We start from the raw sequence: 27333 nt of genomic DNA on the forward strand, positions 1-27333 counted from the left end.
ACATTGTCATGACTCAACTGATAGCAGTCCCACTTACTATAAATGTGTGGGATAATTAGTCTAAAATGCAGTGGAGTTACTCTTCTTCGGAGATAGGTGTAAAGTGCAAACTTTTTTATATTGGTACATCAAATAATATATGTAGCTTATATAACTAGATAGGTAAGTATCTATATATGGATGTGTTTGTGTACACATATGCAGTACACACACACATGTATGCATAGTGACATGAAAAGGTAGTTTGAAAGAAGATGAGAGAATAGAATAGAATAGAATAGAATAGAATAGAATAGAATAGAATAGAATAGAATAGAATTTTTATTGGCCAAGTGTGATTGGACACACAAGGAATTTGTCTTGGTACATATGCTCTCAGTGTACATAAAAGATACCTTCATCAAGGTACAACATTTACAACACAAATGATGGTCATAGGGTACAATATAACACTTAATGATATAACACTTAATGATAATCATAGGGTACAAATAAGCAATCATGAACAATCAGTATCAATATAAACCATAAGGATTACCAGCAACAAAGTTACAGTCATACAGTCATAAGTGGAAAGAGATTGGTAATGGGGAAAGAGATTGGTGATGGTACAAAAGGTAAGTCATTTAGAAACCCACATATTAATGGGATTGGTGTTTGGTGAGTAGTAAGTTGAATGAAAAAAATGAATAGTCTGAAAACAAAAAAACAAAAAACCCACATTGAAGTGCGATTTCTTTAGAGTGTAGAAAAGTTAAATATCACCACCTGGTGTGAAGCTGTGAAATAACAAGCTATCATTTGAGAATCATTTGTATTGGACATTGAAGAACAGAATGTCTATGGATTCAAATAAAGTCAATATTTGAACTCAAATAGAGGAGGAGAACTGAATTACAAAACAAGAATTTGAAGCGAGCGAGAGTAAATGGTTTGAGGAAGAAGAGAGGAAGAGTGAGAAACTCGTGGTCGGATGGAGCTGATAAGTTCTTCAGAAAGAGGTGAGATGCTTAAAAGGGACAATGCATGGAGTTGGGAGAAAGCAATGGATTGCCAGGACAGAAAAGTTTGGAGCTATGCAGTGAATGGTATTGGTATAAACTAGATTCTCTTTCCTTTTCTGCTCTTTGCCATTACTTATTTCAAAAAGGGTATAAATTAAAAAAAAATCTGTTGGGTTTTTCTGCATGATAACCAGTCAAGCTCAACTTTGGCAAGTCTTTATTTTTCTACTAGTATTGCAAAACTGCAATGAGCTGATTGCATATGACATAAGTAGAATTATTATAACTTGCTTTTTGCTAAATCTATGTACGGGTGGCATCCAATATGAGGTATACTATACTGTATGCTTCGGCATCATTAACTAATAGATTATAGACCCTCAAAATGTATGTAAAGTTACTTTAAAAAAACATGATATTCTGAAGACTTTTGGAAGAAAAAAAAATCAAAATAGTAGGCAGTATCTTAGCTGTATGGGCATGAATGGTGTGTGCACGGGAGTGAGAATTTAGCAAAGATCTAATTAACAATTAGAACAGCAAATAAGTACTTTCTTACATCATCAGAAAAACTCTACTGGAGATAACAAGGAAATAAAACATATATTCTGCCCTCCTCCACTCCCTGCCCAGCCCAAGGTGACGAATGGTTTCCTCCAATGTGAAAAAGAAAAGAAGTGGGTGGAGAGTAAGCATTTATTACACAGGGAGGAAACCTCAACAGCAGATAGCATTTAATGTCTTTCAGAGTACAAACCCTTATGGGCAGGGAAACAGGTATTGCATGAAAAGAGTAGAAGGAGAAAGGAAATTGCAAAAGATAGCAGGTAGAAATGCTACCTAATCCAACATGTGCAGGTGACAAGTAAAAAAAAAATATTCTCTCACTGCCTGGGGGATGGAAAAAGTCCCCAAGGATTTAAGCTAATGCTTGGTGTCATGACATTGGTTGCAGATTTTGAAATGGGTGCTGCCAGTGGCAAACAAGCCAGAGACTCATTCTTCCATAATCACTAAACTATACCATTCATGACAAATCTGACCACTTGAACTAATCTGAACCAAGGCTGAAAGTTGGAAAAGATGCGTAGGAGAGATATAGATGTGGCCCTCTGCATTTGCTTTTTCATACAAATAATTTCATTGGGTTTTCTCAGGTTTCTATATGATCTAGAAGGAAGTTAAATGGCCTTCAGCTATTTTGGACCAAGCTTTCTACATAGGAATTATACCCATATCATATTAAGTGTTTTGTTGCTTTTGATCTCCATGTCATTTGTGTTCTCAACTATCATATTTTAACATTGATTTTCATATAAGGAAATTAGGGTGCATATAAGGTAAAGGTAAAGGTTCCTATCGCATTTTTGTGCTAGTCGTTCCTGACTCTAGGGGGCGGTGCTCATCTCTGTTTCAAAGCCGAAGAGCCAGTGTTGTCCGAAGATGTCTCTGTGGTCATGTAGCCTGCATGACTAAATGCCAAAGGCACACGGAGCGCTGTTACCTTCCCACCAAAGGTGGTCCCTATTTTTTCTACTTGCATTTTTATGTGTTTTCGAACTGCTAGGTTGGCAGAAGCTGGGACAAGTAATGGGAGCTCACCCCGTTAGGTGAGTACTAGGGATTCAAACTGCTGAATTGCCGACCTTTCGATCAACAAGCTCAGCATCTTAGGAGACAGACAGACATATAACAGCATAGGAATATTTCTTGGCTTGGAAAAATGAATGAGATGGGTCTATATCCTCCAGATGTAATGGAGTGTGAGAATAACCTTGGGAGCTGCAGCCAGGCAAGATTAGGTAACAGACATCTCAGCCCATCTCAGAAGGCATCTCAGAAGGGACTCTCCTTAATTCTTTGGAAAGTAAAGGCAAGGAAAGTAAAGGCTGTCAAGTAAAGGCAAGGAAAGTAAAGGCAAGGAAAGTAAAGGCTGTCAAACTTACACAACATTTATTTTTATTTCTTTTATTTCTATATCAAATTTACAGACCATCCATCTCACTCACAGATTAACTCTGGGCACTGTACAAATTGAAAGCATACATAAAAGCTATGCAAATATTTTATGTCAATAAAAGGCAGTTTAATTAAAGTTTAAAAAGATGGGGGGAGGGCCTTCAACATCCTACACCTTGGCTAAGCCCAAGTAAGTTAGCAAGAGGCAGGTCTTCAACTCTCCATTCCCTTCCAAAGGTGCTTTTTTCCAAGAGGCAGCTGGACTTTTCCTGGTTTCTCTTTGAAGGCGTTTAGCTTCTCATCCAAGATGCTTCTTCAGCTCTCCAGATGCCTCTTGAAAAAAAAAAAAAAAAGCACCTGTGGGACAACCATGACCTGGGTGACCGAGAATCTCCACAGACCTCTCCATTCCTTTCCAATAAAGGTTTCCATGTTTTCGATGCCCTCTCTGGTTTACACTGAACAGCTGACATCATCCTGCCTCTGGTCCTCCTTTGGCACTGCTGCTGCTTCTCCACCTGATCCCCGTATTTTGGGGCTGACTTAAGTGGTTACCCCAAAGTTTTACTCCCCGCCCCCAAAGTTTCGCTCCCCCCAATTACAATAATGCCAACGCCAGTCTGGGTTCCCTGCGGATGGAGGGAGGGGAAAACAACAACAACCTCCCCCACCCCAAAAGCAGAAGCTGACATGTCTCATGTCTCTGCCGAGCCCGCCGTTGGATCCCTTTCCTCTGAGGTGTCCGCCTTTTGCCCCACCCCATCCCCGTTAGCTCGGTGTAACTATAAACCCGAGCGCGGCGCCACCCCTTCGCCTCGCCCAGGGGAAGAAATGGGGGCTTCTTCCCCGGCGAGACCCTGCCGGCGGGACGGGCGGCCTGTGGCGTGAGAGGAATCAGCGCCCCGGCGTCCCCGGCGGCTTGTGGCACCGCCGCTCAGGGCAGGAAGCGAGGCCGGGCGAGCGGGTGCAGCTGTGCTGGGCCGGCCTCGGCCCTCTCATTGTTTTAAAGAGGTTGTGGCGGGGTGGCAGCCGCGGCTTTCATCATCCGAAAGGAGGCGAGCGCCAGGCGGGCAAACCTCGCCGCGTCAGGGAGAGTCTGGCCACCCTGCACAACGGCGGTGGCGGCGGCGGCGGCGTCAGGGTAAGCGAGCCTCCAGGGCGCCGCCCGCCTCCTTTGTGTATCTTTCTTGAGCGCGTGGGAAGGGGTGGCGGCAAGGAAGACGGGCCCGCGCGGAGATGCCGCCGGGAAGCGAAGGCAGAGGAAGAGAGCGGGAGCGGCGGGAAAAACGCCGAAGCGTTGCGTGTTGCGGCGGCGGTGGTCTCCATTGCTCGTCGCTTCGCTCGGAGCTTCCGGAGGCTTTGTGGGGGGTTGGCTGCTTTTCGCCTCACCTAGCGGAGGCGACCCATGTTTTGTAGCACTGCGCTGCCAGGGCTTATGCGGGGGGCGTGTGGGGGGATAACAGTGGGCTTCGACGACAGGAAACTGCCATTTCCCCCCCCCACCCTCTCCCTTCCTCAGTTGCGGGAAATTGGTGCAGCGATTTTTCAGAGCGACAAGGAAGGGCATGGAGAGAGAGAGAGAGAGAGAGAGAGAGAGAGAGAGACCCGTTGGTTGTCGTTGTGGTTGTCTTTAACATCTCTCTCCTCCTTCTACCCGTCAGCCCACAACGGGACCGGCGCTGGCTTTAGTTGTTGTCCCACGGGGGGTGTATATCCAACACCCACCCACAACCCGGGGAGTAGCAATTGCTATGATTTCTAGTCCTAGCAAGCAGGTGGTGCCTGCGACTCGAGCTTCTTTTTGAGCTCGTTCTTCGCTTCCAAGACTGCGGCTTTCTCTTTGCTTGCCCTCAGCAGTTTTTAGCGTGTATTGATCGCGAGGAGTGTGTGGGTTGTTTTTTGTTGTTTTTTTAAAACCATGCTCTGCCTTTGAACGCAATCGGATGCCTGGCAGAGCAAAAGGATATCGGGGGGTGGGGGGTTGTTAATGTGTAAAAACAACGTTGAGAAGATCCAGGACCAATAATTGACTTGGAAAGCCTTGCTGGAAACGGATGATCTATAAATTGCATGAATGGGGGAGAAAGCTTCATAATTCAAGGTGACTTGACATTTTGACAGAATTAAAGCCCTATTCTATTTCCATTCAGGTTCAAGGTACCAAAGATGAAATTCTGGTTTAGCAATTATTCTTGCCCTGTTTTTATCCTAGGTGATTCAAAACGATACATAGAAATCACATTATGACATTCTACATCAGCAGAAGTTCCAGGCAGTTACATTGTCTTGAATGGGGTCTGTCCTTCCTTGTAAATCCTCCAGATGTACTGGAACTTAAGCTGCTGGAATGCTTTGAAATACATTCTGGATGGTTCCTGGTTGGAAAATTTATTTTATTTATTTTATTTATTTATTTAATTTTGTCATAACAATATACCCAAGCATAACACAAAAGATTATATAATATATAAACATATATATGAGGAGAAACAAGGTAGTATAAGCATATATATATATATAGGGGAAGAAACAATAGGACAGGAACGGTAGGCATGTTTGTGCTCTTATGCACGCCCCTTAGAGTCCTCTTAGGAATGTGGTGAGGTCAACAGTGGATAGATTTTGAATAAAGCTTTTGGGGTTATGAGAAGAGACCACAGAGTCAGGTAATGCATTCCAAACATAGATAATTCTGTTACAGAAATTGTGTTTTCTGCAATCTAAACTGGAGCGGTTGACATTAAGTTTAAATCTGTTGGTAGCTCTTGTGTTATTGTAGTTGAAACTGAAGTAGTCATTGGCAGGAAGGACATTACAATGATGATTCTATGAGCTAAACCCAGGTCCTGTTGAAGGCGACTAAGTTCCAAGTTTTCTAGACCCAGGATATCAAGTCTGGTGGAATAAGGTATTTTATTGGTTACGGAGGAGTGAGGACTCTTCTCGTAAAATACCTTTGGACACGCTCAACTGTATTGATATCAGATATATGGTATGGGTTCCAGACAGGCGAGCAGTAATCAAGAATTGGCCTAGCAAATGTTTTATATGCTCTGGTCAGTAGCGTGGTGTTTTTGGAAAAGAAGCTACGTAGAATTAAGTTAACAACGCTTAGAGCCTTTTTTGCTGGTCTGCGAGGCTGGCCTACTTTGTCCTTCTTAAGATTTTGAACAGACCATATTTTCTCTTGAAATAATGTATTTAAAAAGGCCAATGAAATGGAAATGTTACATAATTCACATTACATAAAGGAAGCTTTGCCATTTCTATACTGGATCCATCAAAAAAGATGCATTGTTTCATATAATCTCTAACATGACTGATACGACTAGGACTGGATTAAAACTGAAGGGAGACAATCATCTTGAACAATTCAGCAATTCAGAATCATAAGAGCACAGTACAGGGGATAATGCCAAGCATATGCTTTTAATAAACAGGCAAAGTTCAATTTTAATCATAAAAGCGATACATTTTAGATATACGTATTTGCATTGGTTATATTAGATGCATAAAGCCAATTTTACCCAGTGCTTTGCCTTCAGCTTTTACATTTTAAAATAAACTGGCTGGTTTCTCTCTACATTTCTTTTCCATCTTATACCAGATGGAATTCTGGCTGCATCAGGGTAAGAGGCTGGCTTATCATTTATTTGGTTCATCATCAAGCAGCCTTGTAGCCATTATTTACCTACTGTAGCACTTCCACTAATTGGGATGTGGTGGCTCAGTGGCTAAGACGCTGAGCTTGTCAATCAAAATTCAGCAGTTTGAATCCCTAGTGCCACGTAACAGGTTGAGCTCCTGTTATTAGTCCCAGCTTCTGCCAACCTAGCAGTTCAAAAGCATATTAAAAATGCAAGTAGAAAAATAGGGACCACCTTTGGTGGGAAGGTAACAGCGTTGAGTCATGCTGGCCACATGATCATGGAGACATCTTCGGACAGTGCTGGCTCTTTGGCTTTGAAACAGAGCATTGCCCCCTAGAGTCGGGAACAACTAGTACATATGTCTGAGAGGAACCTTTTACCTTTATCTTTCACCTTTAGCACTTCCACTGATGAGGAAGTGCCAATTGAGGAGTTCAGTGAATTGGAAATGCCATCATCTGGAAGTTGCCAGGTTGGAGAAATACTATAAAGAAAGTCTGATTTGTTTATTTTAAATTTATCTGTTAATTTCTTTGGGCTTATAAACTACATCAGTCATGAATGACTCTGAGTGGTATACATCCCAACCTTCCCAAATCAGGCTAAAAAACATACAGTACACATCAAGTATCATCCACATGAAGAGCCTGTATGGTATAGTGGTTAAGGCAGATGGTTAGAAACCTAGAGAGTTCTTGTTCCTCCTCCAGCTAGATAATCTTGGGCCAGTTACTCACTAGGAAGGAGGAAATGGCACATCGCTTGCAAGAAAACTGCAGGGACTACTCAGGAATCAAAACTGACTCAAAGGGCAAAAAGAAAAAGAAAAAGTGCAATCATATTGCTTTAATTGATTATGTGCCACCGACTCAATATAGCATCTTAGTAACTATACAGATAGATTTGCTTCCTCCCATTGTGATCTTTCAGGGTCAGGTCTACCAATGATGCACCTCTTACAACTATAACTGAGGTGAATCTTCTCTTTCCTACCATCTTTTCCACCATTATAGGTTGCTCCAGAGAGCTAGGTCTGCAATATTAGGTCTGAAATAAGATAATTTGAGTCTGATGTTTTCTCAAATGAGAATTGTGGTTGATTTGTTCAGTGATCTAAATTTAAGTTCAGAAACACCCCAACCTACAATCATTTGTTTAGTAACCATTCAAAGTTACAACAGCACTGAAAAAAAGTGACTTATGACAGTTTTTCACACTTCCTACCATTGCAGCATCCCCATGCTCGTGTGGTCACCAAAATTTGGAGGCTTGGCAACCGGTATATATGACAGTTGCATGGTATTGGAGCCCTATGTGATCACCATTTGTAAGCTTCCTAGCTGGCTTCTGACAAGCAAAGTCAGATACTCCCAAATGTGATTTTTTTCAAGAGGCAACTGGACTTTCTGGTTTTTCTTTGAAGACGTTTCACTTCTCATCCAAGAAGTTTCTTTAGTTCTGGCTGGATGGTGGGGAATGGAAGAATTTATATTCCTTGAGCATAAGGAGTATAAGAAATATAAATCCTTCCATCCTTCCATTCCCCACCATACATCATACATACTCATATTTAAATAATTGTCCACCAAGATCTCTCTCAGCTATTGCCATCTGACTCAACATTTGTTGTTGTTTTTAATATATACTTGTACCTTTGACTTTTCCTGCTCAGGTGTAAAACCTTACTTTTGTCAGTATTGAATTTTATTTTGTTGATAGGGCCCAGTGTTCAAGTCTGTTGAGGTCCTTTTGGAAATTGAACCTATCTTCTGAGGTGTTGGCTATTCCTACCACCTTGGTGTCGTCTGCAAATTTGATGAGTTCCCCTTCTATTCCCTGATTTAAATTGTTTATAAGTTAAAGGCTACCTGTAATTTTTCTAATCCATTTCGTCCAAGTTCAGCATTATTTTCCATGGAGTGTCACAGAGAAAATTATTGCTATGCACTTCGGACCTTTGCAATCTGAATATCTTTCCCAATACCTTCACTCCAAGTTCTAGTATATAGTGCATTTCTTGACTGCTGGTTCTTATACTGTTGATAAAGGTAAAGGTTCCCCTCACACATACGTGCTAGTTGTTCCTGACTCTAGGGGGCAGTGTTCATCTCCGTTTCAAAGCCGAAGAGCCAGCACTGTCAGAATATTTCTCTGTGGTCATGTGACCAGCATGACTCAACACCAAAGGCACACGGAATGCTGTTCCCTTCCCACCAAAGGTGATCCCTATTTTTTCTACTTGCATTTTTTACGTGCTTTCGAAATGCTAGTTTGGCAGAAGCTGGGACAAGTAATGGGAGCTCACCCCATTATGCGGCACTAGGGATTCGAACTGCTGAACTGCTGACCTTTCGATCAACAAGCTCAGCGTCTTACCCACTAAGCCACCGCGTCCCTTTCTTACTGTTGATAGTTACTCCTAAAAGGCAAGAGGTATACATCACTTCATTATCATTCACTTCATTATCTTTCTCGTAAAAATGCAAGTAGAAAAAATAGGGACCACCTTTGGTGGGAAGGGAACAGTGTTCCGTGCGCCTCTGGCATTGAGTCGTGCCAGCCACATGACCACTGAGATGTCTTCGGACAGCGCTGGCTTTATCTTTATTTTTTCGTCTGTACTGTAGCACATTGAGTGCCATCTTGACCTGAGGGGCCCATTATCCATCACTATATCAATCATCATTTTATATAGTAATACATTTGTATCATGCTCACTCTAAAACATAGTATAGTTGAGCCCAATTTTCATATATTTAGACTTTTCTTTCTGCGCAGGGACCTGACCATGCCTGGAGTTTTTGACTTCAGCACCATGAACAGTATTTTTCCTCTGCTGTTTTTCTCTTCTTATTGGAAATTTACCTGGAAGTCTTGAAAACATGCATATTTTTAGTGATCTTTGAGCGGGGTTTGTATAATGTATTCCCCAATACAGATTTTATAATATATAAAATGTTACTGAAGCTTTCTAACATTCTTGTCTGTAGTCATATTCCAGTTCTTTTACTAAAATAAGTAAACAAAGCATATCCAAGATGTATTGCTAGGCAGCCAATATATTTTGGTTCTAGCTTATTTTTTTTAATGTGGAATTTGGGATTAATTTGTAAAAAAATATTTTGGAAGAATATGAAGTGTTTTTGAACATTGCTTATAAAAGCCTTCGTGCATCCAGTGAAATAGCCAGAGTGTAATAAACTGGCTGGGGAAAGGAATATGGAACTTATATTTCCATGTGCTAAGTTCAGAGCTGATTGTCATGGATGTTATTAGCAGTTGAAGCCATTGCTGATAGTTGTAATATTACTTATAGTGTTTACACGCTTGTGACAATCACACTTTATCTTCCTCTACTCTCTCTGGCACGAAGAATTGCATTTCCAATTATGTTTGGCTGGATTGAGTCCATTTTCTAATTGAAAGTAGAAATTAATCCCTCCAGGGATTCATACAACTGTACAAAACACTAATTGTTCCTTTGGGGGACTAAAACTCTTACCTTCTACTTTCTGTTTTTCACTGCTTAGAGGAAGTGGGATTGCACTTTTACGCCTGCCTGAACAACCCAACTGTGATTGGCTAAAGTATATGCAGAAATGAACAGCAATGCATGAACAGCTTGCTTCTGTACATCCTGAATATTAAGACACCTCCACATTTTAAATATGGCTCATCAAATTGCCCGCAGTATCAGAAACAAATGAAGCCTAATTGGTTCATAAAAGTAATTGTTAATTGAAAAAGAAAATAATAATAACTTTTGGACAGAAATTAGTTCCTGGGAGTCACAAAGGTAAGTTAAAAATAGTATTGAATATTGGATGAAATTAGTTTTTGATCAGGCCCTTCAGTGTTCGGATTCTTGTTCTGCCATGAAATATACTCTTTAATGTTGAATTAGCTGCTTATTCACTAATTTAATTCACAAGACTGCAACCGTGAGAACAGAATAATTTTCATATGTCACTCAGTAGTAGAATGTATATGCTCTTTGCATATGGAATAAAATCAGATAAGTTATATGAGTTTTTAATGTAGTGTGTCATGTGTTGGAAATGCTTTGTTTAAGCACTGTGCATTTTAAAATGGGAAATGTATTATCTAGAAACCTTTTGTTTTGAATAGAAGTTATGTTGGTTTTGAGTCCAAAACCAGAACTCAAAACCAGCATAATGTCTGTTCAAAACAAAAGTTTCTAGATCATAATTTTCCTATTTTAAAATGCATAGTGCTTAATCATAGCATTTCCAACACATGACATTAAAACCAGTGATGGGATTCAGCCAGTTCGCACCACTTCGGGAGAACAGGTTGTTAACTTTCTGAACAGTTTAGCAAACTGGTTGTTGGAAGAAATCATTAGGGCAGAGAACCTGTTGTTAAATTACTTGAATCCCACCCCTGATTAAAACCCATATAACTTATCTGCAGTTCTTCCAGGTTTGATGCTGAACCTCAAAGGCAGAACCTGCTATGATGTCACTGGAAGCTAGATGACCCCTCCCCCCCAACCCTATTTAAAAAATAAATCTTGTTTCTTGTTTCCTGTACCGATGGAATAAATACTGAATTTTTCATGAGAGATATGTGGGTCAAACCTGGTCAGCTTCCCCCCCCCCAAATCTTCAATTATTTGGTTTCTGTATGTTTCATACTTGTACTATTCTTGGAGGAAGATGGTACATAGTGACAGGATTGAATAGAATGTTAGCTTTGTGAGGGCAGAATGACTCTAATTGTTACTTGTTTTGTTTTTAATAAAGTGATGATTTATACAGATGTCTTATGATTAAGAAAAAGATTATGTAAATAGCACTGGAACAGTTGGGAGGAAGGATGATAAAAAAATAAGTAAATCACATTGGTACAGAAGTGGCCTATACCTTGCCTTATTGTTTGAAAACTGTGTTCATTGTCAGTTTTTAATGAAATTAAAAGGGCTTGGTTGCCAGATTAAATGAAGTATTATATTTAGATTCTGTGAAAAATGATAAAAAATCCATCTTCCACTATAATGTTTTTTCCAAAATGTTGTGGATTGCGTTAGTGCCCAAGTACTACTAGCTAATAACATAGATATACGTGGCTTGTAGTTAAGGTTTTGAATTAGGATGGAGGTCACCCTCACCAATATAAGTTCATTGAGTGACTGGGCTGATCATTCTTGACAGTCCAACCTATCTCACAGGGCTGTTAAGAGGAAATTGTGAAGAAAGAGAATGTGACATATGCCGTCTTGAATTTCTGGAGAAAAGGATGGGATGTAAATCTAATGACTCCATAAAATAAATCATCTTCAATGTCTCTACAGAAGTAAAAAAAAAAATCGCATGGAGACAATGTATTAAAGCGTTATTTTAGATGAAAATACATGACTTAATACTGTACAGTACAGTACAGCAATGCAATACAATTTTTATTTTAACACCTTACACCCCTCCTTGGTAACCTCCAAAAATCTTGGAAGGTTATTAAGGCAGACAATTAATTGTTCATCCTGAATCTAGCATTAAGAGGCCCTCCTTGAAAGTGATAGGCAGTCTAGAAACACGAAAAATAAATAAATCTGAAGTATTCCAGTACTGCTGAATATTAATATAAATCAGAAAGGCTGAAAAACATTTTCCTGATAGGAAAAGACTCTGAAGGTCCCATGAGTTTTGGCACAGAGCAGCTTTTAGAATTAGGGAAGTTTTAATAGTATCTAAGTTCTAGTCCCTGTTAAGGAAGAGATTGTTGATGTCTATCAACAATGGAGGAACAAAAGAAGCTCTATTTAAAAAACAAATGCAGGCAGTCTTCAACTTAAAATAATTGGGATCAGAATTTTTGTTGCTAAGCAAAGCAGTTCATGCCCAATTTTATTACCTTTTCTTCCATAGTTGTTAAGCCTATCACTACAACTGTTAAGTGAATCATACGGTTGTTAAGTGAATCTGGCTTCCGCTATCGACTTTGGCTTGTCAGAAGCCAACTTGTTAGAAGGTTGTAAATGGTAATCACATAACGTGATGTATTGCGACTGTTGTAAATATGCCAGTTGCCAAGCATCCAAATTTTGATCATGTGACCATGGGGTTGCTCTGATGGTTGTAATGTGAGAACCGGTCATAAGTAGCTTTTTTCAATGCTGTTGTAAACTTCAAATGGTTGCTAAAGGAAAAACTGTAAATTGAGGACTGCATGAAAAGCAATGGAATTGGCGAGTTTCTGACTCAAGGTTTGCTCCTGCTGAAAGCCTTATTTAGCGAAACAGCTGTTTTCTGGAAAGTGAATATTGCATAGTGTATTGTTTACTTTCTTATTCATTGCTAAACAAAAATACAAAATCACTATTGCAAAAATGTCTCCAAAGGAAGAAAAAAATGGTTGGTACTACCAAACTAATATTGGAAATGGGAATAATGGATGGGGGAAAAGTTCTGGTCACCGAGATTAACTATTGTTTTACAGGATGTAGGTTTATTAGTTTTTATTTTCCCATAGTTGAGTTCTGCAATCTTCCTGGTCTACATGAAAAAAAATATCTCAAAATAATTTCTGAGGGGTAGTGAATATCAACTAAGAATTTTTTACTCCAGTGTTATACTGCAAATGGTATCCACTTGTGGTTAGTATCCTGTGACCCTCCAGTTATTACTAAACTGGAATTTCCAACATCCTTCCTCAGACCAAATTCAGTCCAGCAACATCTGGAGAGCCACACCTTCCCCATCTGTGCCCAAGAAATAAAAACAGTGATCCTCTGTGTTGGAACAGACAGCTATTAGAGGCTACAACTAATTGTTTTTTAAATGTTGGGGGCCACTGGCCACAATAGTCAAGTTATTGGCAGTGGCTTCACCCGATGTGCTAGAGCAGGGGTGTCAAACTCAATTTAATTGAGGGCCGCATCAGGGTTGTCTTTGACCTCAGGGGTGTGTGTGTGTGTGGCCAGGTGTGTGTGGTCACTTGTGTCAGGGGCGCCTGTGGTGACCCGAGCGCTCTGCCAGGGAAAACAGGCTCCTGAGCTCCGTTTTTGGCTGTGACGGCCTCCTGCAACCCTCTGCCAGTGAAAAAGGAGATCGGGAGATCCGCTTCATTTTCACTGGCAGAGGCACCATTGGCCAGTCCTTCCCTGTTTCCAGGGCAGCCCCAAGGGCCAGATCTAAGCACCCCGCAGGCTGGATCCGGCCCTCGGGCCTGTGATAGAAGCATGATTTCCAGTTTGCTTTCTCACTATGGGAATGGCGGTAATCTGAAATACAGTGTGACTCACAGACCATTATATCTGCTTTTTTCCCCCCTACTAAAACATACAGTAGTAGGAAATTGCATTGCTGGCATTTCTTGGAGTGTTCTGCCAAAATTCAGCCATGTGATTTTTGGAGGTTCAGAGAGAGACGTGAAAGAGCCACATGGGAACAGATGCACTCGGTGAAGAACTCGCCTTGCTTTGTACGATAAAGCAAGTTTGACTGCAAAATGTGAGACTACAATGAAACCAAAAGCAATGAGATCTTGAAAACATTCAACCAGACTGTGAAGTACTTTGGATTTCATCTCCAAAAAAAGAACAGCGGAGAAGGCAAGAAGAAAAGAAAGCTGTGTTTTGGGGGAAAAGCATGGAAACAGGAACTATATTTGTGCTCCTGTGTGCCCTGAAGCACTTTTTGGAGATTGAATCCAGAGCTCTGTGCAACTCTTAATATTCAGTGTTGCAAGGTGGCTAGCACTGATAAAGGTTTATCTTGTATTTCCCACCCATCAAAACAACCCCCCAAAAAAGTATCCTGTTTCACTAATATTTTACATGACACTATCTATTATAAAATCTTCCCCTCTTTAGCTAGCAGCATAATAATAAATAATGTAGGGAGCCAGGCGGGAAATTGAACACATTTATTTAATAAATTCATTATTAAACCCTGGCAAATTGTCAGCAATATGTTGAAATGCCATGTTGAAATATGTTAAAATGCCATGTTTCATGTTCCTTTACCATGGTATATAGTGTCCTTTAAAAATACAGTATAATGGCACAGATTTTATAATGTTGGTGGGCAGTACTTTGGTTTCGTCTTAGGAACCAAAATACATCAGGTTACTTATGAACATCATGCCTCACATTGCTAAAGACAAATATTGCTTTGTCAGACTTGATGACAAAATGGTTATTGCTAGTGGCTGCTTTTACCTCTTATATTCAAGCTGTTCCATCTGAATCATTGCCACCAAGTGTCCCAAAGTGCCACTTGCAGCATGGTGCTCTAAATGGACAAAAATCTACATCCATGGCTTTTTATATCAATTGGAAATCCATTTCTTTAAGATACCTGGTCCTTAGGACCTTCAGATCTTCAAAGTTATCTCTTTCCTCACAAGTAGACTCAGGCTGGAAGAACGTTGTGCTGTAGGGTTATATAAGCATCTTAACGTGTCCACAATTGCACGCGGACATCTCATTGACTTTACTATGAATTGTAGCTATGGAGAGTTACAGTTTTCTACTAAAACCTCACATTCCAAACTTTGGTTTGATAAGAATTATGTTCAAACCAAGACTATGATAATTTCAGCCTGTAAAAACACCCAGTTTTATCATGATTAAAAAAAAAACACGACCCGCTAGTGACATGACATTGTTCCAACAGGTAGTAACAAATTAAGATGATCATCTGTTCTGGCATCTTATTTCTTGCATTTGGATAAACCTGGTTCCAGTGTGAATGATTTAATCTGTTTGGAACCCTGGGTGAGATATTTTGGCAACTTAGTGTTCCTTTGGTGGTGATTCTCTTGAGCCTTCTCTCCCACTTGGCCCCTGGTTTGACAATCAGAAATCCAAAAACCAATTCATCAGTTGTAAAGTGGCAAAGCTCCAGGTAAAGCAGGGGTGTCAAACTCGAGTCGTCACGTCAACATGTGATGTATTGCAACTTTTTTCCCCTTTGCTAAAACAGGTGTGGATGTGGCCAGTATGTGATGCATCTGGCCCATGGGCCACGAGTTTGACATCCCTGAGGTAAAGATATGATAGTGTTGTTGAAAATAACTGACCGACTGATTGGCCTCTGTGTTGGTCCCCATGTTTATTGCTAGTAAGTAACTCTTTTTTGTTGTTAGTTGCGAAGTCGTGTCCGACCCTTCGCGACCCCATGGACAACGTTCCTCCAGGCTTTCCTGTCCTCTACCATCCTCTGGAGTCCATTTAAGCTCACGCCTACTGCTTCAGTGACTCCATCCAGCCACCTCATTCTCTGTCATTCCATTCTTCTTTTGCCCTCAATCTTTCCCAGCATTAGGCTCTTCTCCAGTGAGTCCTTCCTTCTCATTAGACGGCCAAAGTATTTCAGTTTCTGTATTCAGTGTATTCTGTATTCTGTATTCAGTATTTCAGGATCTGGTCTTCTAAAGAGCCATCAGGGTTGATCTCCTCTAGGACTGACTTGTTTGTTCGCCTTTCAGTCCAAGGGACTCTCAGGAATCTTCTCCAGCACCAGAGTTCAAAGGCCTCGATTCTTTGGCGCTCAGCCTTTCTTATGGTCCAACTTTCACAGCCATACACTGCAACTGGGAAAACTATAGCCTTGACTATACACACTTTTATAACTCTTTATTGGTCTCCAAAGAATGACGTAATTGTGTCATTCTTCCTATATACTAGAAAGGCAACACAGGAGGCAGAATCTTGCTAATTATTGTCCAATGGTAATATTGTCAACAATCAATAAACTCTATCCTTGATCTTTATACCATAAATGTTTAGATTAAAATATTTTAGTTTGGGAACAAGCAGGTTTTAGTTCAGAATATTCTACCATGGATCAATGTGCAATTTTGCACAATTTAGCTGGGAAAAAAACTCCTGGCATCGTTGTTGCCTTTCTTGATTTAAGGACAGCTTTCAGTCCAATTGCTTTTAAGGTACTGTGGAGGAAATTAGCTGCAACCTCAAATAATCATTGTTTTCCCAGGTTGATCATTTTATTACTTGAAAATATTGCAATATAGATTAGAGGCAAATGTCTCAGTGCATCTGCTCAGATACAGCGATTGAGTCAATATCTGTGTATAATGATATACAGTGCCCTGTGCACCACCTATGGCATCTGGCATTCATTTTTTTAAAATTTGAATTTATATCCCGCCCTTCTCCGAAGACTCAGGGCGGCTTACACTGTGTTAAGCAATAGTCTTCATCCATTTGTATATTTGTATATTATATACAAAGTCAACTTTTATTGCCCCCAACAATCTGGGTACTCATTTTACCTACCTTATAAAGGATGGAAGGCTGAGTCAACCTTGGGCCTGGTGGGACTTGAACTTGTAGTAATTGCAAGCAGCTGTGACCCTGATTATCAGAAAGTTGCTATTTCTCTGATCAAGGAATTACATACAGTCTTCCTTCTGCAAGATGTAATCTAGATAAGCATTATAAAGGTTTCCAGGTTTCTAGCAATAGCTATAGCTTGCAGAAGCTGGTTAGTATCCATTTTTCATTATTAATTGTTTCAGGGCTGATTTTTCTGTATTTTAAAATTTATATTTGTGCTTTATTGTTGTTCTACTCTGAATAATATGATAGGATTTGATTTCATTTGCTTACATTTCTTTGGAATTTCTCCAACGGCTACTAATTTGTGTAGTTTGCTGTTTGCACAGAGTGCTGTACATTTTCCCATTCTCTTTTGTGACTAGATGGCATGATCGGAAAGAAGAAAAAGGATAAGCTGGGTTGCTGACACAACATGGAAGAACCATTCACTGTGAGTTCCTTGGTAAGGATGAATGCTTTATAATATAGGGAAAAACTGCTGATCAGGCAACATATCTGCTGGGCTTTTGTAGAACAAGCATTCTATTCAAATTCAAATACGTCCTGGGATGCACTGATTCCCCAAATCTAGTAAAGATGCATCTACGTTAGTCCCAGTTTGTGGTTCGTAACGTTGTCCTTAAATGCTATTGCTATGAAGATGCTGTTTTCAATAACAGTTTCTTAACCTTAGGCTTTTCAGCATGAATCATGGTTGGGTTTTTTTTTATTTCTCATGGTCATCTCCATTAGAGAATAATAGAGGGCTAGTTCACATTGATTTTAAAAATAGAGACCGAAAGGTTCATTGTTAAAATACATTTGCAAAAGGAAAAAACCAGGGAAATGCACCACAACGGGCTTTACTTTGGTTGCATGTCAGTTGCAGTAAGTGTCAAGGTAATTATGCTTTTGATGAGTGTGTGTGTGTGTGTGTGTGTGCGTGCGTGCGTGTGTGTGTGTGCATGCATACAGTGTAGTGGAAATGTTTGTTTTAGCGTAATCATTTTCAGGGATATTATGGAAATAGCTTCTTCTTAAAAGCATGGGGTGTACTTAGCCCATAATTTCATTTGCTGATCAGAAATATTGAACATATGTGAATCAAAGTCACCGGTCAAATTAAAAATCACACTGATTTTAAAAGTAGAGACCAAAAGGTTCATTGTTAAAATGCATTTGCATAAGTGTACACGAAAGAAAAGAAAAACCAGGGAAATGCAACACAGGTCTTACTTTGGTTGCTTGTCAGTTGGAATATGTGTCAAGGTAATTGTGCTTTTGATGAGTGTGTGTGCATGCATGCATACAATACAATGAAGTGCAGAGATGAAATTCAGCAGGTTCTGACAGGTTCTGGAGAACTGGTAGCAGAAATTTTGAGCAGTTCAGAGAACTGGCAGAGGAAATTTTGAGTAGGTCAGAGAACTGGCAAATACCACTTCTAGCTGGCCCCAGAGTGAGGTCAGAATGGAGATTTTATTTATTTATTTATTTATTTTTCGCATTTTTATACCGCCCTATCTCCCTAGGGACTCAGGGCGGTTTACAGCCAGAATAAAACATACATATAAATACAGGATAAAACAACAATTAAAAAACTTATTAAATAAGGCCAAATATTTAAAATAGAAATACAAATAATAAAACCCCATTAAAACCAAATTCAAAATTTAAAAATTCAAAAATTCTAGTCCAGTCCTGCATAAATAAATAGATGTGTCTTAAGCTCGCGGCGGAAGGTTCGAAGGTCAGGAAGTTGGCGAAGTCCTGGGGGAAGTTCGTTCCAGAGGGTGGGAGCCCCCACAGAAAAGGCCCTTCCCCTGGGTGTCGCTAGTCGGCACTGCCTGGCCGACGGCACCCTGAGGAGTCCCTCCCTGTGAGATATTTATATTTTGCAATATCCTTCCCCCAAGAGTGGGGAGGGAATGGGGATTTTGCAATATCCTTCCCCTGCCACACCCACCAAGCCATGCCACAGAACCGGTAGTAAAAAAAATTGAATTTCACCACTGATGCAGTGGAAATGTTTGTTTTAGCATAACCATTTATTTTGCAGGGATTTTGTGGAAACACAAAGACAGCTTCTTCTTAAAAGCATGGGGTGTACCTAGCCCATAATTTCATTCGCCTATCAGAAATATTGAACATACATGAATCAAAGTCACCTGTCAAAATAAAGTCCAATGTATGACCTCTGCTTTAACAGAAAAAGCTAGCAGCTATTCCTGACCACACAGATATTTCCTTGAGCCCAGAGGAGCGTGTCCGTGCCTTAAGCAAGCTTGGCTGTAACATCACAATAAATGAAGACATTACACCCCGACGCTACTTCAGATCCGGTGTGGAGATGGAGCGCATGGCTTCTGTCTACCTGCAAGAGGGAAATCTTGAAAATGCCTTCGTCCTCTACAATAAATTTATAACGTAAGGATCAGTTTGTAAATACGTACTTTAAAATTTAGAAATTGTAAGTATTTTATTGCCTTGGTGCAGGACTAGCAGAACGTACTGATTAGGATTGTGCAATCTTTTGGATTCAATTTCAGAAAGGTTTTGGGACAGGTGAGGCAGGGGTGGGTTCTACTTACCTTTACTGTCGGTTTGCATTGTGCCTGCACGTGTGTGCCCGCTTTGATTGCAAGTGCCTGTGCCGTCCTGTGCAGACGCAGAAGAGTTTTGATGACATTTGAGTCAGTGGGTGGAGCCTCTCGCCAATTTTACTACCGGTTCTATAGAACCGGTCCGAACCTGGGGCTGATGTGAGGTCATGAGAGAAAGCACTGATTTGCAACTGTCTAGTCAACTGACTAATCACACCCCATTAATCCATGGCTGCTGCAGAGAGCAGCAGAATAACCCCATGAAAAGATGCAACTGCTTCCAAAATATGCAAACAGGTGCTGCGCTTCGTATGCTCAGAAACTGAATATGAAACTTTGCATAGTCTTAATAACAAGAAGTCTAAATCTGGTAACTCCTAAATGATTGTGAGTTAAATATCACCATAAACTGGAGGTCATCATTAAAACTGTGGATATGTTTGCTCTGTCTACAATTATACGTACATACATACATACAAAATCCCTGGAAAAAGTTCAATTCAAGTTTGAATTCAGTTTTATTAGTTGACTATTCCGGAGGTGTGGAAAGTCAAGCACGCTACTATGCCATGCATCTGACATTGTTGGTATTTGAGGGAAATAATATTAGGGAATCAACTAATGCTTGCTATATTTGAAAAGGAGAGAGTAACGTGGTGAAACGAAAGATTATTTTTTAATAAATGTAGACATGCAAAAATACCTTCTGAAAGTTGGCATTGAGTATAATTTACAAGCCATTTCTTTCAGAAGAGTTCCACTAAAAATAGTGAGACTGCACCATAATAAATAATATGATTCCAAACAATTATAAGGTTTCCTCTGTCCTGTGGTATCCAACTCCCAGGAGCAATGGTCATCTCCATGTCCTGTCCAAGGAAGCCAGCATTGTCCAAAGACTCTTTCTGTGATCATGTGACCAGCATGATTATACACTGAGGGGGACTTGAACCCTGTTACCTTCTCACCGAAGTGGTATCTATTTATTCACGTGCATTTGTATGCTTTCAAACTTTTTTTTTTTTGTTTACATTTATACCCCGCCCTTCTCCGAAGACTCAGGGCGGCTTACAGTGTATAAGGCAATAGTCTCATTCTATTTGTATATTTTTACAAAGTCAACTTATTGCCCCCCCAACAATCTGGGTCCTCATTTTACCTACCTTATAAAGGATGGAAGGCTGAGTCAACCTTGGGCCGGGCTTGAACCTGCAGTAATTGCAGGCTTTGTGTTCTTAATAACAGGCTTTACCAGCCTGAGCTATCCGGCCCCTGCTAGGTTGGCAAGATTGGGAGCTCACCCCTTTATGCAGCACTTGGGTCTTGAACTACCAACCTTCTGGTCGCCATCACAAGACTCTCGGCTTATGCCTTCAAGGGAGCAGTACTTTGCATTGATGAGGCCCTTCACAATTTGTATCATTAGATGCAGGGGTACCACGGTGTGCATCTCACATGGAAATGAATCTCCCATTCATTCAAGGCCTCTTCTGGTACTTCCAGTTACCCTCTGGTTGAAGTGGAAGAGGCTTCTGCCCATTCATCATTTCCAACTGTTGAGATGGCCAAGTGAAGCTTTGGTGTGACCATTTTGTGTTTAGAAGGAGGTGGGGGTCCTTTTCCTGAACAGTTTCAGAGGGCCACACGCTATGGACTTTCAGAATAGCAAAATATCCCTTCAAAGCTCTGAATATTCTGTTATGGGGACTCAACAATAGAATAGCAGTGCTGCTAATTTAAACTTCAAAGATACAGAAAGCTTCTGTGAATGAAAGAAGAAGAAAAACGTTCCTTCTAACCTCATTTATCTATTTTGCAGTTGTCTCAGTGGAAAAGCATTAGTGTTGTTCATCAGGCTTGCAAAGGGATAAATGTGTGTGTGTGTTTTTCAGGTTGTTTGTAGAGAAGCTGCCATGTCACCGAGACTACCAGCAATGTGCAGTTCCAGAGAAACAGGATATTATGAAGGTAGAGTGTCTTTTTCAAAAGAAATGGCCATCTAGGGGATTTCTCTCTCTTTCAAGAATGACTAATGAAAAAAAAAACCCTGACAGTAGCCTGAGAATGTTGAATGCTCTTATTGAGCCCATTAAGGTTCAGATTTACAAACTGTGATCAGTAATTTGATTTTTGATGCTAGGTTCAAGCTTGAGTTTTTTTAAAGGGCCAAATCCTGAAAGCTAGCAATCTATAATCTGAGGAATGTTTTGTCTATTATCCAAAGGTGGAATGCAGTGGATTTACAACCACAATTAACCCCAAAATCTCTGTTGCTAAGTGAGACTTGTTAACTGAATTTTGCTCCATTTTATGATCTTACATGCCACAGCTGTTAAGCGAATCACTGCAGTTAAATTAGTGACATGCTTGCTAAATCAATCTGGCTTCCCCATTTGCTTCTCAGATAGTCACAAAAGGTGTTCACTCCACCCCAGGACATTGTAACCGTCATACTTATGAATCAGTTCCAAAATGTCTGGATTTTGATTATGTGACCATGGGGATGCTTTAATGGTCGTAAGTGTGAAAAATGGTCATAAGTCACTTTTTTCAGTGCCTTTGGAACTTCAAACATTCACTAAATGAGTGTTTGTAAGTCAAGGACTACCTGTAGTTGCATATTCCTTGTGTTAATAGCAGAGAAAAGATTAACCTGCCATTTAATTTCAACCTTATTGATAAATACTCTGGAGCTGGAGCTGTTTCGTTGTCCAAAAGTGCTTTTTTTTGTTTTGGATCAAATTGACCACCCAGTCTGTCTGTCAGGTCTACAGTATTATCATTGGCTGAGAGAAAGGCTGGCTCAAAGTCATCCAGCTGGCTTTCATGGCTAAGGTGGGACTAGAACTCACAGTCTCCTAGTTTCTAGCCTATATTTATATATATATAAATATATATATAAATTTAATACTATATTTAATATTTAATATTTATATTTAATATTATTTATATAATATTTATATTTAATATTAAATATATATATTTAATACTATACTAGTAAAACATTTATTCTACCTGTAGGATTAATATATTTGGCACATGAAGCAGCAGAAGTATTTATGTATGTGTTTGTATATGTTTAAGTTGCATTTTATTTCTCTTATTTTCTCTCTAACAAAGAAACTGAAGGATGTAGCATTTCCAAGGACTGATGAATTGAAGAAAGAGTTGTTAAAGAAATACAATGCAGAATACCAGGAATATATGCAAGATAAGGTACCTTTCACTTTTTAGCTATAAGTAGAGAGTTTAAGGTTTAAACTTTCTAATACATCCTCTGAATAGCAGTGCTAAAGCAAAATTATAAATTTATGTGGTGAAAGCTACTATAAACTAAATAGCAATTTTAAATCTGTTGTCATTCATTTTGGTTTAGGCAAAGTGACTGCTTCTCCGGTGTACTGGAAGGTTAATCCAATCATATGGGTGTAGACTCCTCTTCCACTTTGGAGACTGAGTCAATCAGATCCTTGGTCATGCCTCTTTCAGCTGGGCCTAAGAGACAGAATCTTGCCAGACTAAAGCCATATCTTCTAACCTAATAGATATATCTTAAGATTCTAGGGAGGCTATCCTGAATCTCTTCCTACCGCCCACACACATCTTGAAACTGAATAGTCTCTTAATTAGGTTTCTCTCCTGAATGTACTGCCTCCTCCCTGAGAAATCATGGTGCTCCTGAAAATCTCCCCCCCCCTTCTCTTCCTACCACATGCTAGTCCTTTTTGTGTAATGTGTGTGGGAATGGCTTTGGCAGATAGGAGGAATTGCCACAGACAAGACAACAGTGAGATAAGAAGCATCTGTGTTTGCAGAAGGATTGTGGGTGTGGTAGTTACGTCAGAACGGACCTCTTTCTAGTTTCTTGGATTGTAAAAACAAGGGGAAGGGGAAAGATATAATTTAAGACTTGCAAGTTTCTGTTAATATAACCTTACAATCAAGGTGGAACTGAGTGTGCTTTTTTGTCTGGACTAACTCCCAAGGCTAACATTTTTCTTCTTTCACATGGGGGTATCCGCAGAGGGAAAGGGGACCAAAGGCCAAGGTGGTAGGTGCAACTATGTGATCCAAGCCCTTCCTCTTCATATGTGTATACAATGTCACATATGTGCCTAAAGGCCTTTACCATATTTTTCAGAGTACAAAAAAGAGGGTGAAAATCCGGGTGTGTCTTATACTCCAAATGTAACCCCGCCCAGCTTCTCAAATGGAAGTTTCAGAGGCTGAAAAAAGCATCAGAAATGGAGCTTTAGAAACAAAGCCCCAAACGGAGCTTCAGAAAAAAAGCCTCAAACAGAGCTTCACAGAGCTTAGAAAAAAAAGCCCCAAACAGAGCTTCAGAGGCTTTTTTTCTGAAGTTCTGTTTTGGAGGCTTTCAGAGGCAAAAAAAATGTTTTTTCTGAAACAGTGTTTCAGAGGCAGAAAAAAAAGCAAAAAAGAAGCAAGGCACAGAGCTCACAACCAAGGAACCTGTTGCTAAAATTCACCACTGGGAACAGCTGATTGGGGGAATTCCAGGAGGCCAATCTACCTGCCAATCAGCTTTTTTCTTATTTTCTTATTTTCCCCCAAAATTAAGGTGTGTCTTATACTCCGGTGCGTCTTATACTCCGAAAAATATGGTAATTGTCCAAGTACAGTCATTATCTTGGTTTCTTATCATTCCCCATCTATGGACACTCAATTAAGCTGATAATGAATGTCGCACTGTCAGCATCAGAGAACCAATTTTGTCTAGTGGTTAAGGCACCATACAGGTAGTTCTTGACATACAACAGTTCATTTAGTAACCATTTGAAATTACAACAGCACTGAAAAAAGTGACTTATGACCATTTTTCACACTTGTGACCATTGCCGCATCCCCGTGGTCACGTGATTTACATTCAGATGCCTGACAGCTGACTCACATTTATGACAGTTGCAGTGTCATAAATGTGTCATTTTGCAGCTTTCTGACAAGCAAAGTCCATTGAGGAGCCAGATTCACTTAACAACCATGTTGCTAATTTAAGATCTGCAGTGATTCGCTTAACAAGAGGCGAGAAAAGTCGAAAAATGAGGCAAAACTCACTTAACAAACTTACCACTTAGCAACTTAAATTTTGGGCTCAATTGTGGTCGTAAGTTGAGGACTACCTTTAGTTGTCCTGTGAGTTGAAGTTCGTGAGTTGAAGTTCGGCCTTAGCCATGAAAGCCAGCTGGGCAGAGGTAGGTTCTAGCAGGTTCTGACCAGTTCTGGAGAACCGGTAGCGGAAATTTTGAGTAGTTCGGAGAACCGATAGTAAAAATTCTGACTGGCCCCGCCCCCATCTATTCTCTGCCTCCCAAGTTCCAGCTGATCAGGAGGAAATGGGGATTTTGCAGTATCCTTCCCCTGGAGTGGGGTGGGAATGGAGATTTTACAGTATCATTCCCCTGCCACATCCACCAAGCCACGCCTACCAAGCCACACCACGCCCACCAAGCCACGTCCACAGAATCAGTAGTAAAAAAAATTGAAACCCACCACTGCAACTGGGTGACTTTGGACCAGTCACTCTCTCTCTGAGCCCAACTTATTTATTTATTTTATTTATTTTATTTATTTTATTTATTTTATTTATTTATTTTATTTATTTTATTTATTTTATTTATTTTATTTATTTTATTTATTTTATTTATTTAACTTAAATAAATAAGTTTATTTACAACCCATTAAGTTAAACTTAGTATTTCAATAATCATTAAGACAGACAATAAAAAAAACAAAAGCAGCAGCCAGAGCAGTTAAAAGTTTCTGTGCACCATAAATATGAATAATTAACATATTGATATAAATGAAAAGGCCTGAGAAAATGAAAAAAATATTTCCTTGTTGCTAAAAACAAAGAAAGTCAATGCCAAGAATATTTCTTTGTTGAAATATTGCAGAAATGTGGAGTTATTGTTGATATTTACTAGAAGTAATCATATATGACTTTGTAGCCTAATATTATATTGTTGGTGAGATTGTATTTGCTTTTGTATATGGAGTCTTCTTCCAATACTACCGTGCTTCCCTGCAAATAAGACCCTGTCTTATATTTTTTTGAACCTTGAAATAAGCGCTTGGCCTTATTGCCATGCACTCAAAAGCCTGATTGGGCTTATTATCAGGGGATGTCTTATTTTGGGGGAACAGGGTAAAAGATTACAAGTTAAAATGTATAATGAGTATAATGAGTATGAAATGTGCACCAAGACACAGCTTCTTCTGGTACTTTTTTTATGAATGCAATGTAAATTCTAAAATGCAATGTAACTCTCCAGATTTATTTCACATAGGCCTAATGATTTAGCTAAGGTTACAGTCCTTTCCTGATATACCTAATATATATTTATGATATAGATTTTTATTTTTGTTTCCCAAATTCAGACTAAGCATGATGGCAAAGATTTGAATAAATATGACCTAATAAAACTTGCAAAATGGGGCAGAGGGTGGCAAATTCAGACATTAGAGTGGTATTGAATTCTAGCAGTCTATTATTGAGACTTCAATAATCAGAATAAATTAAGCTGGAGAAAATCTCTTGTCCGAAGAATTAATCATCTTCCAGATCCAGATCCTTTGCTTTTAAAATCTATTTTAAGTATAGAAACTTGACCCTTTAGTCTTCCAGATGTTCCTGATTTGCAGCTGTTAGCAGTCCTCATCTTAGCCATGCAGAGCTAAGTCTGGAGAATGATGTTGCAACATCTGGAGAATGATGTTGCAACATCACTTTTCAGATACTGATAACATCTGGAGATGTTCTTGGTAGATGCAGCGGATATTAAAGTATTCAGATCTATTACGATTAATGTTGTTTAAATGCATTGTACCTTCTCACTTGGATTAACCCTGTTTTAGTTGACAACATGTTCTTTTAATGTATTCTATTTTCCAGAACAAAGGCAAAGCTGAGTTACTGAAGAAACTAGAGCAAGAGAAATTAATTGAGGCAGAAAAGAAGCGGATTGCACAGATCCGTCAACAGCAACTGGAAACAGAACAGTTTCAATTCTTTGAAGATCAGTTAAAAAAGCAAGAAATAGCTCGTGGTCAGAAAACTAAGAATAATTCAGTTATATCAGAGCCACCAGATGGGAACACGTCATCAGCTCCACACCTGAACAATACTTTCCCCAAAATAATAGCAAACAAGTGTGATGCTTCTGCTAGTCAATCTCCTCCAATCAGTCGGGCCTTAAAGCCAGCTGCTACCTTAAGTGCCGTTCAGAGTAAGAAAGTACATTTTTTTAATTGTTTACCTTTCAAGTTATTGGCTGGATAGGTTTTATAGATAATTCTATAGCAATAGCAATAGCACTTTAGCAATAGCAATAGCACTTATACCCCACTTCACAGTGCTTTACAGCCCTCTCTAAGCGGTTTACAAAGTCAGCATCTTGCCCCCAACAATCTGGGTCCTCATTTTATGCCCCTCGGAAGGATGGAAAGCTAAGTGAACCTTGAGCCTGGTGAGATTCGAACTGCCAAATTGCAGGCAGCCGGCAGCCAGTAGAAGTAGACTGCAGTATGGCATTCTAACCACTGCGCCACCGTAGCTCTTAGATTTAGACTTATATACAGCTTCATAGTGCTTTATAGTCTTCACTAAGCAGGTTACAGAGTCAGCATATTGCCCCCAACAGTCTGGATCCTTATTTTACCGACTTTGGAAAGTGTCAACATTCAGCCGGTTAGGATCGAACTCTTGGCAGTGGGCAGAATTAGCCAGCAATACTGCATTCAAACCACTCTGCCACCATGGCTCTTATAATTTCTTAGTATGTTTGCTTTGCAAT

At 39.8% G+C, this 27333-nt stretch overlaps 1 protein-coding gene across 7 annotated transcripts in view; it reads left to right on the forward strand.

Annotated features, from left to right (window-relative positions):
- Positions 1-948: 948 nt before the first annotated feature.
- The window catches only part of STAMBPL1 (STAM binding protein like 1), a 51741-nt gene continuing 25356 nt past the window's right edge, over positions 949-27333 (forward strand). The window contains exons 1-7 of one of the 7 annotated variants that reach the window (XM_058187707.1): positions 4154-5064; positions 10144-10409; positions 17300-17379; positions 19126-19343; positions 21412-21487; positions 22640-22735; positions 26433-26766. In XM_058187707.1, coding sequence (XP_058043690.1) covers positions 17350-17379; positions 19126-19343; positions 21412-21487; positions 22640-22735; positions 26433-26766 — 754 coding nt within the window. In that variant the 5' untranslated portion in view covers positions 4154-5064; positions 10144-10409; positions 17300-17349. Of the gene's footprint in view, positions 1002-3723; positions 4105-4152; positions 5065-10143; positions 10410-17299; positions 17380-19125; positions 19344-21411; positions 21488-22639; positions 22736-26432; positions 26767-27333 lie in introns of those variants that run through there. The other 6 variants (XM_058187708.1, XR_009155674.1, XM_058187709.1 and 3 more) reach the window with 6 other exon arrangements.

Source organism: Ahaetulla prasina, chromosome 6 (genome assembly GCF_028640845.1).
Source record: "Ahaetulla prasina isolate Xishuangbanna chromosome 6, ASM2864084v1, whole genome shotgun sequence".
NCBI lineage: Eukaryota > Metazoa > Chordata > Lepidosauria > Squamata > Colubridae > Ahaetulla > Ahaetulla prasina.